This window comes from Scomber japonicus, chromosome 9, assembly GCF_027409825.1.
Source record: "Scomber japonicus isolate fScoJap1 chromosome 9, fScoJap1.pri, whole genome shotgun sequence".
Classification (NCBI taxonomy): Eukaryota; Metazoa; Chordata; class Actinopteri; order Scombriformes; family Scombridae; genus Scomber; species Scomber japonicus.
The window spans coordinates 20394706-20417878 of record NC_070586.1 but is presented as its reverse complement, the minus strand read 5'-3'; the positions used below and the strand labels follow the sequence as shown (position 1 = coordinate 20417878).

Here is a 23173-nt window from a genome sequence, read left to right as displayed (position 1 = left end):
CACTCTCTTGTGTCACTTTTAAACCCTTTTTCCACATCTTTTTTTGTCGATGAGTCATTTCCTGTGCTGGAACATGTCCTTTTTCTGCTAAAAACTTGATGTGCCTGGAGGAGGTTTTGCATTTCAGAAATAAGTGATTTTATTACTTTGTATTTGTACTGCTGCAGTGTTAGACATACAGATGAAAAAATCTCTTGTGTTCTCAGAAATGACTAACATATGTGATCACAAACCTGAACAAAATCTTACATCATAGTAACTGAGTTAAATTGTTTGCTTGAAGTTTTCTGTGCCCTGATTAGTGGTGTCCGAAGAAACAACATGAAAACAGCCATCTTCTCTAAGTCTCCAGAAGCCACAGAGACAGACTGATGAAATTTTTTTTTAAAAAAGGAGGAAACAAGGTCAACAGAAATAGCACCCCCCCCCCCCAACGAACTTGTAGCAAAACATAAGCCACCAGTGGCAAAGATCTTAGAAGACTACAGTGTGAACATTTGCAACACAAACAAGTTTGGTTTGAGAGGGGATGACTTGTGTTCATACAGTCAAATGGCATCAGAAAGGAGCCAGTCAACTACAGGTGCTGGTAGCCAGTGGACCGATCACCTCTGCAGCATTTGCATCTGTTCTCACTCATGCACACACCTGTCACACATCACATAAATTCATTCATATACTGAAGGCAAGAAAAGAGTTTGTAAAGTCATATCAGACTGTGAGAATGATGGAAAAGGTGACATTTAATCTGTGTTGTTGTCTGTCTCAGTCTTCATTTTCCCATAAATTATAAAAGTCTTTGTTTTACTCTTGGGTTCCAATAAAACCCAGTAGGTTACATTTACCTAATTTATCTGGCCTTATTATGCTAAACCAATTCATGACATCTAAATATGTTAAAACTAAAAATCAAGTTTGGACAGGAACCAACATATACTAAACATTGTCATAGCGATGGTCTCCCTTCTTCTCTCTTTTTTGTTCTTTTCTCTCTCTTTCTCATTTTTCCATCCATCTATCAGCATTCATTACTGACATCATGTGCAGCTGCGAGTTATTTATTAGTCTCCCATCAGCCATCCATTTGCTAGTTGTTGGATTCCACGCAGTGCATTACTGAGGGGAGAATTTGGTTCAATTAACGACCCGTGGATTTCAGCTCTTGTATATGATGGACACCATGAGGTATTTTAAGGGTTAGGATTACAGTCAGTTTCTCAGTATATTTTGAGCTACATCACATCTAATTTATTCTTGACATTTATAGTAGATGTCTTGCAGCCACATTAACCAATGTTATCTCATTTGGTGTAAAACCTAAGTTTTATAATTTAATTTTAGAGTTATCTCTCTGAGAATTCTTGCCTGTTGAAGTAACCCTCAGGCCTTGTCAAACAATCATTTTGTTTTCAGTGTTTTATCTGCTTAGGATATGTGTTAATTTATGCATAATTTATCTTGTACTAAGCAATCATAATGTCACTTTAATAAAAAATGACTGGTTGCTTGCTACTTTGTACTGCTGCGGGAAACTTAATCTTTCAAGCACAAGCTGATCGATACAGATATACACTTAAAAATATAATGAATAAATAAATAGACAGAGCTGATTATTGCCGCATTTTCAAGAAAATGGCTCTATGTTTTCATGGCCTGATATCCTATATGAAGAGAATTCATGCCTTTGTTTTTGGGGGGTGTTAGCATAAAGCATTTCATAGTTGGATTGTGTCTGTATTATATTAACCCCCCCACCTCCACAGACATATCTGCAGTAGGTAGTACTTCATAACAATGACATCCCGTAGACTAGTAGTAGGCAAAAAAACTATTCAGCCAATAATAAATTGGATATAATAAACCAATGATCATTATCTTCATTATTTAGTCTAAATGTGTGTACAATCTACTGTGATGCAAACAAAGTCAGTGTAAGTTTGATTTCTTGGGAGGTTCTTAATGTGAAAGGTGGAATTTTGGCTTATTGATTAGTCTCTCCACAGAGAAATTACTAAAAGTGCAATTAAGTGCAACATGGCTGTCCTGCCCTTATTATCTTTGTATTAATGTGCAGGCATGCAGTCTATGCCCAGTGTGCCTATAGCAGATAGAGGAGTGAGAGGGTATGGAGTAAAGAGAGATGGAACGATGTGAGAACAGAGAGGTGAAAGGAAGAAAACAGAATAGAGAGTTTTTTAGAGCTATTTATCTGTGTACAAAGTTGTTGCTGTACGCAACTGCATTGTTTATAGTAGCCTATATTCATTAGCCCTACATTATTTTCAAACAAGGAAACCTAATGCCATTTGCTAGTTTATTTCAAAAAAATAAAGACGTTTATATATAAATAAATAAACATTTTAGGCAGTTAGATTGTGTGGATTTCTGTTTTTTGGAAACTCCTGGAGGAAGTATTAGCACCACATGTTATCCTGTTGTATTCCGGAAAAAAATAGGTAATTGTGGGCCAGTATGTGGGCTGCTCTGGACAAAAGTCCAGTGCTGAATTTTTGTCCCAGTACATTCCTGCATTTAAGTCATGTTGAACAAAAGGCGATGACAGTTAAAAGAAGATTTGATATTCTAGACATATATTATGCAACATACTTGTAGTAAATTGCATAAAAAGGTACTGTAGGAACTGTGCCTAGTGAATGCACAGAGTGTGTGCACATGTTTATCTGTTTATCTGTGTGAAAACTCTGTAAGCTGTTTTCCCCCTTTGTTTCCCGCTGTTTCACAGACACAGCTAGAAGCTTTGGTCCCCATATTGCTTTTATTATCTCTGTTTTCTCTCTCTCACCCTGTCCCATCCTCTGCCTTTCTTTTTTCTGCCCTTCTCTCATGTCCATGCTGTTTTGTGCTTTACTCTAATTGACGGAATACCACTGGAAATTGGAGAGACTACAGACAGATAAAACCTGAGCTTGAGAAAGCAGGGGAGAGAAGTATGGATGATGGAGGGATGTTGATGGAGGGTGCCTTTGAGAGGGCTGGAAAGGCCAACAGATATCATGGACTCACACTGAGGAGAAATATGATATGAATCCTGCTGTGCTGTTTTCTTTCTCTTTCTCGCTTACACCCACTCTCCTGTCCTCCCTGTGTATGCTTTCTCCTCCTTTTTTGCAGCATGAAAAGGAAAGTCGGCTTAAGTGAAATGGTGTTCATATGATCTTTGGGATCAAGATAGAAGAAAACTAAAGTTTTAAAAAATGTATCAAAAGTTAAAACATAAATGTAACAAGCCAGAAAGTTATGATGCCTTACACCAACATACATTTGTAGGTTTATCTCCAAAGAGGATTTGGAAATTCAGCTTTATTTTTTTGTCATAGGATAGAAAAGGGCTGGAAAATTAAAGGGGTTATTAGGTGATAGCAAGGGTGAGGTAAAGAAGGTTTGATAATTTATGTTCAAAAGTGACTGCTCAAATAAGATGTTATGAACATTTTCTATATAATTGGATGGAAAGGGTAGCTATATTTGAATTTCATGACAGCTCAATAAATTATCTAGAAGCTACTCACATGGAGCCTCATCTGGAGGGAGGCAAGCCAGGTGATGATCACAGGCAAGCATGTGGGGCCGAATGAGGGAGAGTGGGCAGGTTAAAATCGGAGGGAACAGGCTACATTCTCTAAGCAGCTTCACTGCCTGTCACTTATCTTTGAGAAACACAGCCAACTCAACTTGCTGCTGGGTCATCACACCAGTTGGCCACAATCTGTGTCCCACCTGCAGTGGAAAGGAGCATTTTAAAACAGTAGCTACATAACCATGGTTTTCACTGCCTATCTAACACAAAGGCAGGTGTCTTTCAGAGCACACAAACATCTTAATACACATTACCCACTTAGCATGGTGCTGTTAAACCAGCGACCCCATGGCTACACCTTAATTTTTCTTTACATTTTATAGGCTACTGACAGCATGCTAACAAAGCTAACAATGCTAACTAGCTGCTAGCCACCACGCATGTTGGTAAAATGGATCCATCACATCTCTTTGTATTCTGCGGGTTGGTGTCATTGTCAGAGCCTCTGTGTGAGAACCAGAACCACTAACATCCCTAATCAGGATATAAGCATGTTGTCCCAAGCCTACAAAATATATACTGTTGTTTGTCACAACCTTTTTCATCTTCATCAAATTCCCCATGGACACTTTCATCTGTCAAATAATGATTTTTTTTTGTTTCACTCAAGTGCATGATACTCTCGAGGTGTGTGCACAAACTATGTATGCCACACCAAACAGCTCTCCAGCCTCCGCAACCTTTGTCTACATGAAAAAAATCCATGGGCATCCCTGATAACACAACTTGCCATCCTTCGCGTGCACTTTAATACAGTAGCATTATTAGCAGTCACATCTGCTAAAACATCTTTAGTGTATATCCATCTGAATGACTGTGGTTTAAGGTGAGAACTAGCATAATTTATCTAGATTGCATATCTTATTGTCAAGGGCATTTCCAATGTTTGCTTAAGCAACGTGCGTATGACCTCAGTATATCTCCATTAGCCTTGAAGTGTGCTAATGACATATTGTGTACTAGGTTACTTACTTCGTCTCCATTAGCCAAAGTGTGAATTGTTATTAGTCTGCTAGCACTGACCTGTGACTTCACATCTAGACATGCACGCAGGCACGTTCGCACACACACACACACGCACGCACACACACACACACACACACACACACACACACAAACACATACATTATCGACACACACAGTATTGGCTTGGGTGATTTGTGACCTCTTTCCCTCCTTTGCTGCCATCTCAGTTGTATTGATTTCTTCTCGTCTTTTCCTTCGGCTCTCCTTCTTTCTCTTCCTACTAATGTTTCTCCTCTCTCCTTCTTCTTCTCTCTGGCATCACTCCCAATCTCCTCTACTTTTGTTTCTTTAGCTCTCCTCCTTCTTCCGTGTCCCATCTATTTCTTTCTCTTACTTTCTCTCCTGCATTAGAATTGTTCAATCTCAATTGTTAACAACCACCAAGATTTGTAAGGAGGTCAGTTACCTTCTGTGTCAGCGACTCCTGATATGCAAGACAGCAGTGTATTTGTGTGTCTTATCAATTTTGTAATACAACTGTGTTTATAGCCTGACTGTATTTGTGCGTGCTCATGTGTATTTTGACTTTGTCTGTGTATGTGAAAGGTAATAGTTTATTTAGTGTGAAAATGTGTGTGTATTTGAAAATGCAGTTCTGTTTGTGTATGCTTATTTTTTTGTTTGCTTGTCTGTTTGAGGGCATGTTTGTGTAAAAATGTCTGAGTTTGGTTGCAGTTCCCTGTAGTCCCTTGTGTCCTGGAATGTCCTGGTTCACTGCCTCTTTAAAGTTACTGGAGGACAAAAAAGTGTACACTGAATGACATTCACATATGTTATGTGCACACTCACAAACATACACACACACAAGTGGTATTCAACCACAGACGAGGAGGGACTGTGATGATCAATCAATGTCAGAGTAGAAGCCATTAAAAGAGTGCACCCATACATGCACATTAATGTGTACACACAGTCAATTGTATGAGTTGTGAGCGTTGGTCACAGACCAGTGACTCTGTTCTGTTGATGTCCTGGATGATTTCCCTCTGTAGGCCAACAACTCAGTCAAACCTCACTCACTCCCTCACCAACAATGTCTGTCATTCTGTTGCCATTGTCCTTTTTCAATTTACATCTCTCCTTTTCTGCTTTTATATAATAGTAATGTAATAATGCATTAAGGGCTCTCAGGTAATCTAAAATGTCACGTCTTCAGTTGTTAAGTACTGGCTGAGGAGTGCCATTTCTAAATGTTCGACTCAACCAACTACTGTAAGTTGAACTGTGTGATTTTGGTTTTGCATATTTATGACTGTTATCATGGTTACATTTGATCAAATTTGTATTCACTTATTGTCATCTATTTTACATATTAGCTTACAAACAGTGTAGATTAAAAAAAAATAAAATAAAAGCCACACATATGACCTTATTTAGTGTTTTGATCATTGTTGTTGGTCCAAAATTTCCCAAAAATCATGTGAATGTCATGGCATTTGATTCACATAATTTCTATACTCATCAAACCATTCAGTGATTTCTCATGCCTTTTATCCTCTTGATTTATTATGTTTCAGGTTTTACCATTTGTTGACCGTCTTACATTACATAACATTAGTTGCTAACCAGGTGTGATGAACTTCCTCTTTTTATACAATAGAAACAAGCCTAGCTCATCATACTGTTAACTTTCAAAAAAATGCTACAACATTGGCCTAAACCCATGAAACATAATAGATTTGGTAATTAGCTTAAGCATCAAATTAGCTTTGGAGTTTGTCACATTAACAGAGTTTAAACATTGTTAACAAAGTAGGTAAGGTGTCAGCAGTTACAGATACACAGACTGAATTAATTTTTAGTTGGAAATGGTGTTCCTCTCACATATCCTCTACAGGCAGGTCCTCACACACTACTCACACACTTCAGCAGGGCAGATGCTTGCAAGATCAGAGGCTTGAACTTTTACGTCCCTTGATAATGTCTATATCTAATTCTAGCCCCCAAGGTAAACAGTCAACCCAGTCTCACAGCAAAACGTATCACAGCTACATCGGTCCACAGCAGGGACGTGCACATGATTATAGAGGGGCAGGGGCTCAAAGTCAGAAAAGGGCAGCTTGTGTGCGCGCTTTGCACAATATGGAAATTAAATGAAGTGCTAATAGAAAGATAACTACTTAGCTGTGTGTCCTGTGTAGGTGAAAGTGATATGTAATTGCCATTTGTTTTGTGTCAACAAATTATTGTCATTAATCCAATGTTTTACTTTGTATTTTGTACACGATTTCCTGTCCCGCACGATCTGCTCTGTGCTGTATTGATGCGCCGTGCTCCGACGTCCGACAAAAATAGAAACTGACACATTGACTAAAATAGAGTGTTTTTCTGAAATATTACCCATATTTAAGCATGTGGAATAAGTGGACGACGACTAGTTAGACCATAACTCACAGGTTCAAGTTGCTCCACTGCCACGTCTCCTCAGTTATCCATGGGGCAGCTGCTTTTCTCCCTCTCACTCACTCACTCACTCGCCCGCTCTCTGTCTCTCTCTCTCTCCGTGGGCGCTCTGTGACTGAGCGGAGCCGCAACGGACAGAGAAGCAGCAGACTCAACACACACAACAATACGGTAGAATACCGTGGAGTTTTTGTACCGCTGGGTTTTCTTATATCCCTAATAGGAATTTATTAATGTTATTAAAAAAAACAAAAAAACAAAAACGAACACACACACAGAGGGCACTTTTTAACACGAGGCAAAAAGGGCAGGGGCTCAAGGGCTCAAACTTCGTAATAAGTAGACATCATATACTGTGCATTCACTGAACAGAGGTTGTGCACTGTGGACCAATGTAGCTGTGATATGTTTTGCTATGAGACTGGGTTGAAACAGTACATCAAGTAAGAAATGAGAAGATGGCTTGAAGAAGTGTCTCGTTTTTGTTGTTATACCTCCAATCATTAGCATAAATTATTTTTTATGCACAAACTGATTACATTTAACTGTCATTGTACCATATGATTGATTACATGTGAGAAAAACATAATTGATTGATTACAACTAGTAGATAACACAATATAGCTGGAAACAGCAGTCCCTTACAACAATACCAGAATTTAATTCAGCTGCTTTAAAACCATTTCAACAAATACAATGTAATATATGTTTCATAGATGTAGTGTTTGTAGCAGGGCTGTTCATATTATTGTGTCCAACTGCTGGTTTGATTTATTCTGACCTCGTGTCTTTGTCCTTTGTCCGACTCTCTTCCTCTGTGGTACTAATGAAATAATAATAACCAGTGTTGACTTCTCCCTAAAGGCCTGTCTGTTTGACCTGTCACTGATCACATTTAAACACCACAAAGCTTTTGAGTCCTTTTTCCCCCTGTTCCCTTATCTCTTTTGTTTTTGAAACCATTTAGCCTCAAACCCTTGTCTCTGTTTTCATGTCTGTCCCCGGCTCGCCAGCTTTCTTCTGAATGTGTTTCTTTCTAGCACTTTTTCCCTTGTCTGGTTCATTTGATTCAAATAAATCAAGACTGTACCATTACTGTTTTTCTGCTTTCTTCATCTATTCTGTCAAAGCACAGTGGGGAATATAGGGAAATAGAGGAATATATGAAAGAGACAGACAGATTTGGTTTAACAGTTACTGTGGCGCAATGGGAGGAAATACATCTTTTTGATTATAATGGTTATCATGAGCACCATAATATTTGGTCTAACCTGGATCAGAATTGTAACTAACTGGACATTGGTTCAGACTTTAAAAACTTGTAATAAGATGTTTGACATTGAAATGCATTACTATATTGTCCGATGTACCAACATGAATATTGTATTCTAAGTGTCTCTAAAAAATAACTAATCCAGTTAATTATAACAATCCCTTAATTTTGTTGTTTATTGCATGTTAAGTAATCAACTAGTGTGTCTGCTTTTTGTTGTACTCATGTAAACTAATTTTTAGAGAACATGCTTTTCTGCTTTCCTTATTACCTCTGTGAAAAAGTTGATTATCATCATCTGTTTCTCCTCTGACATTCCCCCCAAATTTAATAACATGCAAAACCTCTGTCTGCAAGTTTCTGATGACACATCATTTTTATTTGAACTCTGACAAACACAATTTCAGCCTATTAAAACAAAATTTTGCAAACTTGTTCTGAGAGCTGGACATCACATTTTAAAGGGTGATTCAGTGTTTTAAAAATATTTTTTTTACCTTTTTTTGTAGTTTTAGCTGTCAAATCCTATTGGGTATGCTACCAATTTATTAAGCAAGTTAACTTACGGGCAGCTGTTCCTCAGGAGGTAGAGTGGGCTGTCTACTAATCAGAAGATTGGTGATTCAATTCCCAGCTCCTCCAGTCCACATGCTGAAGTGTCAGGTTGTGTGTGAATGGCTGAATTTTGCTAGTAGTATAAAATAGCTTTGAGAGGTCGGAAGGACAGAAAAATGCTATATAAGTGCAATCCATGTACCTTTAACTGTAGAGATACAGGGATATGGCGGCACTGCTAATAGCATTCCAGTGATGTTGAAATACAACAAAATGCATTAGGTTTAACCTAAGTCAGCAATTAAAATGAGTAGGGATGAATGCAAAGTTATTATTCAGATCTTTCTGTTGTAAACATGCATTTTGCTACTTTCAGGTTTAAATCTGCTGAAAACATACTGGTTATCTAAACATATTTTAATCATTTCATTCCCCTTGCTACATTTATTAGAAGGTACAGCATTTATGGGCATTAACAAATATGCATCCCCAGAGAGAATATTATGTGCGCATCTCTGCACTGCAGCCCCCAAGTCTGTATTTTAATATCCGTGTTTACTTCTAGGTCCCATTTGTCAAATATAAAAGTCCAGACCTGACAAAGCACATCCACCCACTCTTGTACTTTTACTCCCCGGCTGACAAGTAAACTTTGTTACAAGAATTGACACTCTAGGACTAAGAGACATATTCAGGGTTGTGCACGGTTTTGGGATTGATTGAAATGTTTGTGACAGTATCCACTTGTCTCAATACTTGTCTTCCATTTTTCATCTATTTTTTTTCCCCCTCCCCTCCCTCAGCTGACAGCAATAGTTTTGCTGATGTGAAGTACTGTCATGCTACAGAAATCCAAAATTCAACGCTTGTGTTCTTATAACAGAATGATGTTAATGCTCTAAGCACTATATCTAAACAAAATAAGACACATAGTGATCTGGGACTTTTTAAAGCCTCTGGTGATTCAGTTACTTTCTGCCCAGCACCACTAGTTTTGTGAACTTCGCATCAGCAAACAATGGAAACTACTGAGGTTTCATCAATTCCATCAGCACAACTACAGATCCAGTGACATCTGTCTTATTTTCCTTTATGTGTATCCCTACTTTTTTTTTGCTTGACATGTTTTCTTTGTTGACATGACACTGAAGGGAAACAAGGGAATCTTATTTTATGGTGGATGTAGAAACCTGTACATTTGTGATGTGTTGCAAATATGTTGACATTAAAAGTTGGGAACACTTTTTTTAAAACTTATTTTGAGTCATCAACTGACATGGAAAGAGAGGAAGTCTTGAAAAGTCCCATGGAGAGTATTGGTTTGAGTTTGGAGATTGTTCTTAATTGGAGATAACATGACTGGACAACCTTTTTGATGTGAGCATTGAAACTTAAGTCTTAGTCAAACAGGACTCCAAGAATTCTGGCAGCGGGCTTCCAGTGGGTACCACAAAGCTAGAGGGGTTTATTTGCTGGAAATATATAAGTTTTATTATTTTCATTGGAACATTGAGACTCATGCATGGGAGAACATATTCTATAGTGAGAGTTTATTCTTTATGTGCCTGAATTTCTTGTGTCTGAATTTCACAAATAGTGGAAACGCACATTGATATACTTATTTTGATTAGTATAGTTAGTTAGACCTTGGATTCAACTCAGTCTGGACAAAAGGATCACCATGAGGAATGCTATTTATCCCTCTGCACTGCTTTAATACCAATATTTTGTAGTATTTAGTGGTTGGTTGAAATAAAGCCCCTTGATCTTGTTTTTATGAATCATTGTCAGGTCAGTGTAAACACTAAGACACCTACATTTGAAATATATATTCCCCTCTCTATTTTGGTCTTCCATGCACACCAAGCCAGCAGCGTCAGATTGTTGTATTTAAGCTTCAGCCTCTTTGAAACATTAAACACATTTTTGTCATGGCAACCATTATTTTTTCCTGCTACGAAACTAATTCTACTTTCCTCAGTGTTGTGCTGTATATGTCCTGTTGTGTTTTTGTCCCCTGTAACGATCCATTATTATTTGTCCACTAACTAATATCACCCTGTCTCCTTACATGCAATATCTTGCAACACACATCCTGGTTTACCGCTGACATCCCTAACTCTGTGTTATATCAGGATCAGCATGTTACAGCAGTATATTGTCAGTGTCAGCATGCGGTTAAAGTTTTACATCTCCAATTTTGATGACTGGTGTGTAAATAAAATAAAGAAGAGTGGCATGGAGGGAAAAACCACATACTAATGTGTGTATATTTTTCATTTGAATTCAAAAAGGAGAAAAATACTAGAGCCATTGTTGCTTTTTCATTCTATTGTTATGTGGATTTGAGTCATCTTAACACAACATCAATTACTTTAAACAATGCCTAAAAAAACCTTAACTAAAACTGAAAGGCTTTATGCTCATACGTCTTATTATGCAACTACAGATGGGTTAAAGGAAAGTATCTTTGTATGGTACTGGGCCACCCCGTGCAACCAGAATGTAGGCGTTCAGTTGGGTTGAAATCTGATGACTGTGAAGGCCCGAGCATGTCATTTACATTATTTTTATACTCATCAAACAATTATGTGACCCCTCGTGCCCTGTGGATGGGGACATTGTCATCCTGGAAGAGACCACTCCCATCAGAATAGGAATTTTTCATCATAGGCTAAAGGTGACCACTCAGAACAACTTTGTATTGATTAGCAGTGACCCTTTCATCTAAGGGGAAAAGTGGACTGAAACCATGCCAGTGCAATGCCACCCACAGCATAACAGAGCCAGCAGATCTCATATCTGTAGCGATCAAACATTCAAACCCCTACCGGTGTACTTACACCTACCTGCACATACATATGTACTTTATAGTTCATCAGTGGTTGGTAAATTACAGTTTAGAAATTAGATAATTTAATTTTAGCTCCACTCAGTCCTAACAAGTTATAATATATTACCTCATAAACAATACCAATAACTATACAGCACAAATTAGCTTCAGTTTTCCAGTCAAAATACCTGAGGTGCAGCTGCTGTCCCACATGTTGCAGTGTTATTCTCTAAGCAATAAATGTTGTAGAGCAGTGAGAGTGCAGACTAATATCTGTAGTTTGGACTGTTTTCTGGAAGGATCTATATGTTAGGCGATGTGAGCATAGGTAGATCTGAAACTTTTCAGATTTCATATGATTGCTGTCAAAGTTAATGCATTAATAACGTGTTAATGCTAATTTATTTTAACATCGTTATTTTAAAAATATGTTGTAAAATCAACTTTTTATAGAACTGTTAAAATCACTCTGATGCAAAGTAAACAAAATAAGTTATCAGCTTATATCATTTTTGAACTGCTCCTGTGATTTAATCATATTCTACTGCTAATAGTTTTTGACCTCCAGTTTAATAAGCCGTGGAGGCAGTGATGCAGACACTTTAAATGTGCATATGTTTTCTTTGAGTTGTCCTCAGTAGTTTCCTCACTATGTCGCCTCATCCCACAGTCCCATTCATGTACCATCCCATATGCTTCCTTTGCATTTGTTTGAGTTCATTTGCCATAACTAGCTGTCTGCCTCATTTGAACCATTCACTTTAATTGCCCTAACTTTCCTCATTACTTCGGCAGTAGCATGCTCACTGGTCTCTACTGTTCCTCCCCCATATCCCTTTTGCCCTTTTTCCTCATGTTGTGTTTTTGCTCATTGCAACTGCCTGCCTACTAGTTCTCTCTGCTTTAGTCCTGGGTTCCTTGCTGGTTATAATTGCCTCTTTAGATGCCATTTTCTTAGACTGTACCTCGCCCACTGTGTTTCATTTTAAGCTGTGAAGGCATAACAGTCTCCCTTGTTTGCTCACTTGCTCAAGCGCTGGTATTCACACTAGTTTTCATACTGTCTTTGCTCTTTGCCCTCATGGCTCATCGCACTCTACCCCTTACGGGCTATTATTCCTTGTTTTTGTAGCAGTACTTCTCATAAGCTTTTTACTTTCCTCTTTCCTCTTTCCCCTGTGCCCTCAGTACTATTTGAATTACCAGATCATCAAAGTTTACTCTTCACTTTTATGTCCTCATGCCCCTTTTTATCAGTGTTGATTTTTTTTCCTTACTCAAAAACCACATCTTTCCACCTTCAGCTTGCTACCACGGAGTCCTTATAAGTAATAGGCCCAAGTCAGATATGTGGAGCCCCATAGAGATGGCTGCTTGGGTCTTTGTAACACTGCTGAACCAGGAATAAACTGCCAAGATCTTTTCTCATAACATTTTGCCCGTCTACTCCCCAGTCCCCACATACTTTTACCTAAAACCCATTTTTATCTCCTTCCTTTTTTCCTTTCCGTTGCACATTTCATTGCCCTCTTGCACCTCTTATTCTGTCATCCTCTTTTTTTCTACTCACTGAGCCTCTGTCATGTTGCTCTATATTATTTCTACCAGTCTCCCTCTTTTCCCTCCCCTCTTTCTTTCCTGACAGAGTTTTTAAGCTTCCTTCCTTCTTCTTTTTTGTTCATTATTCATTTCCTCTGCCACACATGACATCAATTTTCTCAGTTTTTTTTAGGTCTTGTGCACCTGTGTTCGATTCACGTTTTTTATATGTCTTACATATTTTCATCCTGTGCTTCTTCCTTGCTCCTCTGTTTCTTCCGTCCTCTGCAGTCCTCCTCTATCTGTGCTACTGTACCTTCCTATCAGTGGGGTGCAGCTATTTAAACCTCACACTTATTCTCCACATGGAGTTGCTTTCAAAAGACCGAAAGAAAAGAGGGAATTGGAGAGCGGGCAGAGATAAGTGGTAGAAGTGTGAAAGAACAACCTCACAAAGTTTACACTAAATCCAGAGTGAATCTACTCAGTAAAATGACCCGAGTTTGTAAACGGGAGGAGATAATGTATGATTATCCCTGCCTCTATTTACTTGCTAAGATATTTACTATGCTCTGCCTTAACTTTTCCTTCCTCTGCTAACATAAAAGCTGTATCGCCAGAGTAGAAGCTTGAATAGACTTAAGCTTTCACTATTTTTTAGAAGTATCAGCAGCTCACTGAAAAACTGGAACTTGTGACTCATTCACCTATTTTTAGTGGCAGTTTTTGCTTGCATTAAAATATCAACAGATAGCCTATTGTAAATGATATAACAGTGCATTTCCCTTTTCTTTGCAGGTCTGGTGGTGAGAGAAGCCAGCATTGAAATAACACGACAGCAGGTCGAGGAACTGTTCGGTCCAGAAGATTACTGGTGCCAGTGCGTGGCCTGGAGCTCTGCTGGGACCACCAAAAGCCGCAAGGCACATGTGCGCATTGCATGTGAGTACAACCCAGACAGTTAAGCATACATACAACGACATACTCACTTGTACATGAAAACAGACAGCCTCATAAATAAATGCAACCTTATATTTGCCATCCTCTAAATCCTGTCAATTGTATCTACACTTGAAATCTTACATTTGTACACACATTCAGACTTAGACTGATGGAAGGCTGAACAGAAGATCCTCCCCTAAATCATGAATAGGTAGAAATGTTTTTTATCATTCAAATGGTTGATTTAAGATAAGTTTTTTTTGGCAACACCAAAACATTTTTAACATTTAATACTACAGGTCCCAAAATTATGGGTCTAGCAAAAAAGAAGCTTCTCTGTCAGAAACAGTGGAGCAACTGGTGTGTATGTTTATAGCGCAGCCATACAAACTCACTTTTTTTTTTTGTCAGTCAGTAATCTGTCTTTTTTTCCCACCGTCTTTCAATGAGCAACCACAGTCTGATTTCATACTGCAATGGTGGCTTTCCATGCAATAGCAGTGCACAGTAAAAGGAGTTGACTGCTGAAGAGTTGGACATGTGCAGCCTGTTGCCTGCTGCTCGTCAGCTAACAGCTCATTGTGGCTGCTCCTCCCTGTTACATGATACCCAACTATACCTAAAACTGAACACCCAGTGATTCACCAGTTGAATACTTATAATGTGAACATAAGCCATAACTAATACAGCTTTGATACAACATAAAACATACAAGTAGGAGAATTAACAGTTAACAATAATGCTGTTATCAATGAGATTAAATTGCACTGGATGAAATGCATTGTTTCCTGTGTATCCCTTGAGCGTGTCAAAGCGATTTGATTCCAGTGCAAGAATGGTGGATTCTGCCACTAACAATTAAAACTACTATATTAAGAAGTTATGGCAGAATGTAAACATAAAATACCTATCACTGGAAAAAATGAGGAGCATAAATTTTATCAGAAACAGGATTTAAATTCATGGAAACTTTAAGGACTTTAACTATCTATTTTGATAACTACTTTTGATGTGGAAACCTGTCATGAACTGTAACATTTTCTGACAAACACTGAAGGCTCATTGAAAAAAAAACTGTACTCCAGCACAAGCTTCAGATTGTGTTTACACTGAATGATGCACGATGGGGAACTTTTCTAAGTAGAGACTTAGCTCTGTAACTTCAGTCTGCCTTCAGTAGCTTCCTGTTATGGTCTGGTGAAGAATTTAATAAGACAACTGGGAGTCTGACTATAAGGTCACCAGAAGAACACAGACTCAATATCACTCTAGCAGACAGTGTTACCATGGCATGTAATACTATGTACATGATCACATGGGGAAATCATTTTAGGATGGTAAGACCACAACCACAGCCATGGGGAAAAGAAAACGCTTGAATCCTGTTGTGAGTGATGGTCACTTTATGGGTCTGAAGCAACTGTGTACCAAGGGAGTTGAGATGATTGATAGAAATCACCTAAAAAGCCTTGTTTGTCCTTTCAACATAAGCCTCATATAACCGAATGAATTGTTCCTTCAAAGCTCCTTTCACTGGTCTGGGGGTTGAACCCACAATAGTAGTTTTCCAAGCATCATTGCTCTGGTCAGTTCAGCTATATAAGACAACTGGGACTTGCCTGAGTGCTCAGGTTATAGAAAGGTCAACCAGAAAAGAAATACCAATAACAAAATCTACCCAACCTTCCCATTTTGCCTGGCTTGACAGTGAGGCTCTGCTTGAGTGAACTCTCAAAAGGACAACTGAGGGCTTTGATAGAGTCTGTTCAGGAGACACACAGAACAAACTGCACACATCCTCACGTGTAGTACTTTAACAGACAGTATGACTGTAACAGACACACTCTTTTCCCAGGTTCCTCTGCTGGAGGAAATCCATCATTCCGACCCTCATTTTTTCACTTTAGTTTATTTTATTTGGCTGTAAATATGTCTTGCATTTTCACTTTTGCAGCCCTTGGTTGCTTTATTTATTTACTTACTCACTGAGGCGCATTTGTTTATTAGTTTATTTGTTTTTTTAAACAGAGTAATAATACAGTTTTAAGTCAAGACTTTTATGCTGAATATAGATTGAACTTGTGTTAGACACTTTGATATGGTAAATTACATACCAGCACATTAATGGGAAAATTAAGTCTAAACAATACTTAATGAACACAGATGTGTAATAATACCCGAGCATATATTTCTCATATTAATTTGTGAGCTTTAAAACAGCATTTTGAATGTAGAATAGATCATTACTGCCGTCTGCATTGCTTTGGCATATGAGGATGGTTTTCTGTCTGTCAGCATAGAGTCAGAAATATCCTTCTTAGCTCTGCTAATAACATTCTTGAATGGAATGGGTCCTCCTTGGGGTGCAATAAAAGCTGGATAATGCGCTGTTTTTGGCTTACACTCTGGGCAGATGCATGCTGAGAGACAGATGCAGGCAAGTGTACATATACAGTCATCTAAGACTCACAGAGGCAAACATGTGAATGTAGACACCAACAGCACAGAAAATGCTATACTGATGACTGCAGTCTTCAGAGACTTACCTTTACAGGATGGTAGTTGATTTTTCAATATCAGCTAAAGTATATGAGCATCCTTGCCATTAATAGTATGAGGCAATTCCAGCCCTCAGTATGATTGCCATGTCAATCACAGTCCACATTAGTTATAAATTGATATTAAGTGTCCCATTATGTATCCACAAAAATCTTAGTGAAAGCAAACATTTAAACATTGATAACTATTGGAAAATATAGTTAAAAAAACAACAATTTTTAAATTTTATTTCGACCGTTTCTCAAGATTGTGTAGGTGTGGCAGATTACGCTTTGATTGACACCTGCACTGGCTACTGGGGGCTGGCTAACTACAATAGATAACCACCGGGGTCCCATGGTGCTTAGTTTCTAAATTACAGTGCCTCACTTCCAAAATGGGAAATATGCTACCTTCATTACATGTACCATTACCACTAAAGGAAGGAGGCAGGGGAATAGCTAAACATGAGACACACCAAGCAGGGGAGAGAGAGAAGCCATTGGTAACTGCTAAGCTAAAGTAATTAACAGATAAAGTGTGTAAACAATGTGACTGGCCAGAAAGAAGAGAAAAAGAAAAGAAGAGAACTGTAAGTGCTTGAGGAGAACTAGTGTATGTTTAAATTTACAGCAGGTGATTGGCCACAGTAATGAAACACATAGCAAAATTAACTGAGTTGAGTAGCAGAAACGCTACCAATAACACAGAAACCCAATTAAAACCCAATGTCAGGAAAGTTTACAAACACTTAAATGACACTATTTCAAATTCGGATTTAAACTGATTTCAAATCCTTTTTAGATGCTTACTATTATTATAACATTCTAAATTACATATTAAGGCCATTGTGGATTTGGGTTTCCAGTGGCTTTAAATAAATTGCAGCCAATATTTTACACTGAATCAAAAGTAAATTATCATTCTATCTATTCTGTATCCTTTTGAACCTTTTTTTCCCAGTCTTTGCACACAATATTTCACCCACGTACAACCTATGCAGGGGGTTACATCGAGGAATGGTGATGGAGGATGCTTCTAAGAAGACTGGAAGGGCCAATAGACATCAGTGAATACAGAGATGATAGATATCCCAACTCTCTTTCCTTTACTCTTTCTGTTTCTCTTTCTCTTCAGAGCCCTCTCATTCCTATTCTTTTTCTATATAGTATGTATTTTCCTTCTGACTTTGTCTGTCCCTCCGTCCTTCACTTTTTTCATTCTCTCCGTTATAACAGTGATTTTTTCTTTAACCAGATCTGATTACACTCAGCCCCCTCTTGCGATAACCTTTTACTTCAAATCGACCCAACCTCCAGACCTACCCTGCTTTCGGCTCCTATTTGGATCTACTGTTGTGATTAAAATGCTTCCTGGCAGCTAGAGCTTGCTGAGCAAAGTGTCTTTTCCACTGCACCGTGCAAAAGCAATTCAGCATTTCTTTCCTGCATTCCCATCTCCTCTTCCCACTCATTTTCCCTTTGCCCCTTTCCTATTGTCTCCTCCTCCTTTCTCTTTTATTTTTTTCTTTTGTGACTATCATGTGCTTATTGTTTCATTCTGTTATCCGTGCTCTATTTATTTCTTACCTCTCTTCTCATACTTCAGGCTGTTTTAACAAGTGTGGAATTAACACCCCAAAGTAACTAAGTACACAGTTTGTAGCTGGATAATGGCAATCAGTGTTGTGGCTGTAAAAGTGTCAAACACACAATCAGAGATATTAAATCTTGAAGTGATTTGTTGGTATTTTGGAGTGGGGCACTTTAGCTGAGTTATGGGTGGTGTAGGCAGCTTAATTCAAGTTTATAAAGCAGGTGAGGCAAACCACACACACACATTCACAGGCATTCCTTCACACACACACTCACTTAGACATGCACAACATTGCATGCATGTACACAGGAGTGAGCGAAACAGACACACAAACATACAAATGCAGTGTCAGTCATGCTCTTTGGCCCTAAAGCTATTAGGTCAAGTCTTTCTCCTTCAACGGATTAGCAATATGTCAAGGTCACACACACAAACACACACACACACACAAACACCCAGACGCACACAAATTTCAGATGATGGCAATTTGTTCTGCCACCTTCCTCTGAGACATGTGTGTGCATAGCAATCAGGACTACAGACACTCAGAGACACAGCAACCCAGGCAGCTACTTGTGTCAACTGGAAAATGTCTGTTACTGAATTTATTCAGTTTTGTTTATGATGCAAATGGCTCAGCTGCATGTATTTAAGTTTTCCATCAATCATGGAAGAATTAGATCAAGGAAAACAACACTCAACAGTGATTTCTTGTGTTAGATTTTAAGCATTGATTAGAACAACACTCTTCTGTATATGAGAGCATCAGATCCATCCATGTGTAGCCCAGTAAATAGAAACAGCATATAACCCTTAAGGTATGAAACTTGCTCATCCACAGTTCACAAACTAACATTACCCCAACAACCACTGTGTAAAAAATATTTGACCTCAGCAGTTTCATCAATGCATATGAAAATTGGGACAGATATAAAGCAAAAGGTCATGTACCAAAAGGTCCATGTTGTGTGTCTCAACTCAACTCAACTTTATTTATATATGACTTTAAAACAACCACAGCTGAAACAAAGTGCTGTACATAAATATATAAAACAACACAGGAACATAACACAATAAAACCATAAAACAGGAAATAAATACTAAAATAATTGTTTATTGTTTTTAAAACAAATTAAAAAATAATAAAACAATAACTAAAATACAAACCATAAAACACTAAAACAGGAACAGAGTCTCTTGGTTGAAAGCCAAGGAATAAAAATGGGTTTTAATGGACAGTGAGGAGGCTTGACGAATATTCAAAGGAAGCTCGTTCCATAATTTAGGAGCAGCAACAGAAAATGCTCTATCCCCTCCCTATCCCCTCTGAGCTTCCGCTTTGACCTCGGTATCTCCAGGAGCAGCAGATCAGCTGACCTGAGGCACCGAGCAGGAGCGTGGGGGTGAAGGAGCTCAGACAGGTAGAGCGGGGTCAGACCATTTAAAGATTTAAAAACAAATAAAAGAATCTTGAAATGGACTCCATAGTGCACAGATAGCCAGTGGAGGGAGGCCAGGATGGGAGTTATGTGCTGCCTCTTACGTACTCCAGTTAAGAGGCGAGCGGCTGCATTTTGCACCAACTGGAGACATGCGATGGAGGACTGACTGACTCCAAAATAAAGTGCATTACAGTAATCCAGCCATGATGTGATGAACGCATGGATTACTGTTACAAAGTGCTGTTGTGCGAGGAAAGGCTTTACCTTTGCCAGCTGTCTAATGTGAAAAAATCTGGACTTAATACAGCACTAATTTGCCGATCCAATTTTAAATCACTGTCCATCTTAAAACCCAAGTTTGAGACTGTTGGCTTAAAATAATCTTGACCCAAGTCAACAGGAGGGGATGTCCCTCTACACTTTCCCAAACACTATCGGTGGAGAACCCTCAGTTTTCCTCTGGATGACATGGTTTCTGGCTTTGAGAGAGACTTCATCATGGTCACAAACACTGAATAAATATTTTTATAGCTGGAACCCATAGAGTGTGTGTATGTGTGTGAGAATTTGTGTATGTGTGTGTGTGGTTATGATGTCTCACCATCCCACTAAGCCACTGAGCTTTTTCCCAGATGTCAAGAACTGCTTCAGTGTACTCTTAAAGTGTTAAAGTGGTAGGCCACAGTGTTGAATCGGTCACACAAAACTGAAGTCATGTTCTAAAGTCCAAGTGTGATATTAACAGCATACGGTATATACATCCATGGTACTTTTATATTAACATTTTGAGAAATAAAGAAACCACTCTCTGTAAGGCAGGAGGGCTTGTCATGTTTAAGTACCATATGTACTGTATAGGTCAAAGGTCAAAACAATGAAGAAATGTCTTGGCAGAATATAATTCTATAAAATTGGGTTTTTAAGCCTGACATAATGAAGAATACCAATGGAGGAAGCCTGTTGAAAAAGCAGAAGAGAAATGGATGGTAGAAAAGTTATCAGAGTTAAAATTAATTAATTATATTGGTCAGTCAATAAACCCTGTCTTCTGACTGAAATAATTCCATTCATTATTTTTTACCTTCACTGAGTATCTACTGTAAACCATACAGTATCATTCACATTCATTCAAAAGCATGCCTCTCCTTATTATTTGCAGAACCTGCAAGAGGTAAGCCCTTGAGGCATTTTTTTTGTCCTGAGTCTTTGACAGTCCAGGATCCAGAGGAAGCGTGCTGCTCCAGAGTGCAGGTGTTTTGTCAGTGACTTGGGTTGTTTACCTTTTCAAAACTTGACTGTGGATGGATAGACCCTGTCTGATGTCTAGGGTTGATCACAGGTTGTTAAGTGTTGAAATGACAGGGTGGAGAGCTCAGTGAGAGAGCTGCTTTGGAGTGGAAAGCGACTCTCTAAAGTCACTTAGAGAAAATGACTCCCTATATAAACCACACTGAAAATGACAGTGGCATTCAAGGTCAGTCTGCTTTCATTTCTTCCATTTCTGATAGTTTGGAGCTTTATTGGCATTTGACGACTTACGAATGAGTGCCTAAAAATTGAACAGACCGTACACTGCAGTAACAGTAAATACTCTATGACCTTAGGACGCACTCATGTTGTGCTGTCGTATAAAAAAAGCCATATGTGATGATTGTCATTCTTGTGCATAACTATTCCTTGTTTTAACCTTGTGGATGAACTCAAAATGTATGGTTATCAAGCTAAATAGCCTAACCCTAACCAACATATAAGAAAGTTATCTATTAGCTGTCACATCACATCTGATGACTTTCTTACCAAGAAATGCAAGTAGGAAGCAATACACATTACAGTGAGGGCTGTGCAATATGACCAAAATTTCATATCCTAGTATAGATAATTTCATTTCCCAATAATGTTACATATTACGATATGGCACATTTTCTACAAATTTAAAGAATAAATAGTCTCTGGTCCGTTTGCTCCCCCACCCCCTTACCTCGTCCATCTTTTTCCTCTTTTCAGATTACCTTTTCTGGCTTTTTACTCAATAACCTTTTATTGCACTTACAGTAACATAAGGAATGTGGTTATCGTCAACTCGACGACTTCTCCTGCTTTACTGTCTCTCGCCTGCTCCGCTTTTGGTGCAGCACACACACAGAGAACTCAGCCTCGCCTTCGCTGTAATAAAGAGAGAGTAGTGCAATTAGTAGACATACAGTAGAGACACTCAGCTGAAATGAAATCAGTGCACATAAATTAGGTAAATAATATAAACAAGCATAGTCTCTACTGTGTTTTGCTGTCATTTATGGTTGCACTGCTCTCTCTGCTTACACAGACCCCAAATGATGAGAAATATCGCCATAAAGAGTGTGATTTGTGACATAATGAAATAAACGATAGAGCATAATATGAGGTGATTGACATTATTTCTATCGTCACGTGATATGAATCGTCATACTAAACAGCCTTAATGACAGTATAATATACTTAGCTTCCACTTAGCTTGTGTTTTGTTTTTCATCATTCAATACATGTTTTAATTACAAATCATTTACATTTCCTTTTTTGTCTAATGTTTATACAATATTGTTCTCTTGTGTCCATTATCATTCTATCATTTCTTTTGTTTGTTTGTTTTTGTTTTGTTTTTTCCAAAGCCAGATGTTTGATTGTTTCCACTGTATGCTATCATGGAAGAAATTGGATGCCCAAATGATTCTCTCTGAAACTAAAGAGAGTACTTTCCTTGCTCTTTTCTTCCCAAGTATCTTACATTGCTCTTTATTGCTTGAGCAGCTCCACCAGGGGAAACCGTTATGATTTGGCATGGGTAGCATGAAGGCAGAGACACCCATTTTGGATAATTGCTCTGAAATGTGCTTATGCAGAGGTGCCTGAGGCAACAAACTAACCGCAAACATAATAACAGTTTTAGTTGAGCAGTGGAAGAAGAAGTTTTAGGACAGGGAGGGGAAGGAGGCAAATAGAGGTGGATAGGAAGGGAGATGAGGAAGCTGAGAGAGAGGGCAAGATGTTTATGCAGGAAGAGGTCATTTTTGAGTCGATACTTACCTGCCTTTTTTTGTATATATGGGAGTTCACACTGAAAAACACTTTGTACTTTTCAACCCTATTGTAGTTTTAAAAGCTGTTTATTGAATTTATCTGTGCTTTTGTTATATTTATGAAGCTGGATAACGTTATCTGCAATTTGGGAGCAGAGTGGGGTCAGTGATTTGATATGGCGTAACTGTCCTTTGCACATATTTCCCTTGGGCATATATTTGCACGCATACACAAAAATACGCACCTTCAACTGACACCCCTTGATGTTGTGAACACAATGTCACGTTCCGTCTTTCTCTAAAACACACACTGTCGCGCACACATGTGCTCTGGCTGCCAAACTGGCAAAATTGTGTCTGTGCCTCCCAAGCTTA

At 38.4% G+C, this 23173-nt stretch overlaps 1 protein-coding gene across 1 annotated transcript in view; it reads left to right on the top strand.

Moving 5' to 3' along the window:
* Positions 1–23173, top strand: part of LOC128364399 (netrin receptor UNC5C-like) — a 200016-nt gene that overhangs the window by 95530 nt on the left and 81313 nt on the right. Inside the window, exon 3 of the mRNA XM_053324932.1 lies at positions 14026–14169. Coding sequence (XP_053180907.1) covers positions 14026–14169 — 144 coding nt within the window. The remainder of the gene's footprint in view (positions 1–14025; positions 14170–23173) is intronic.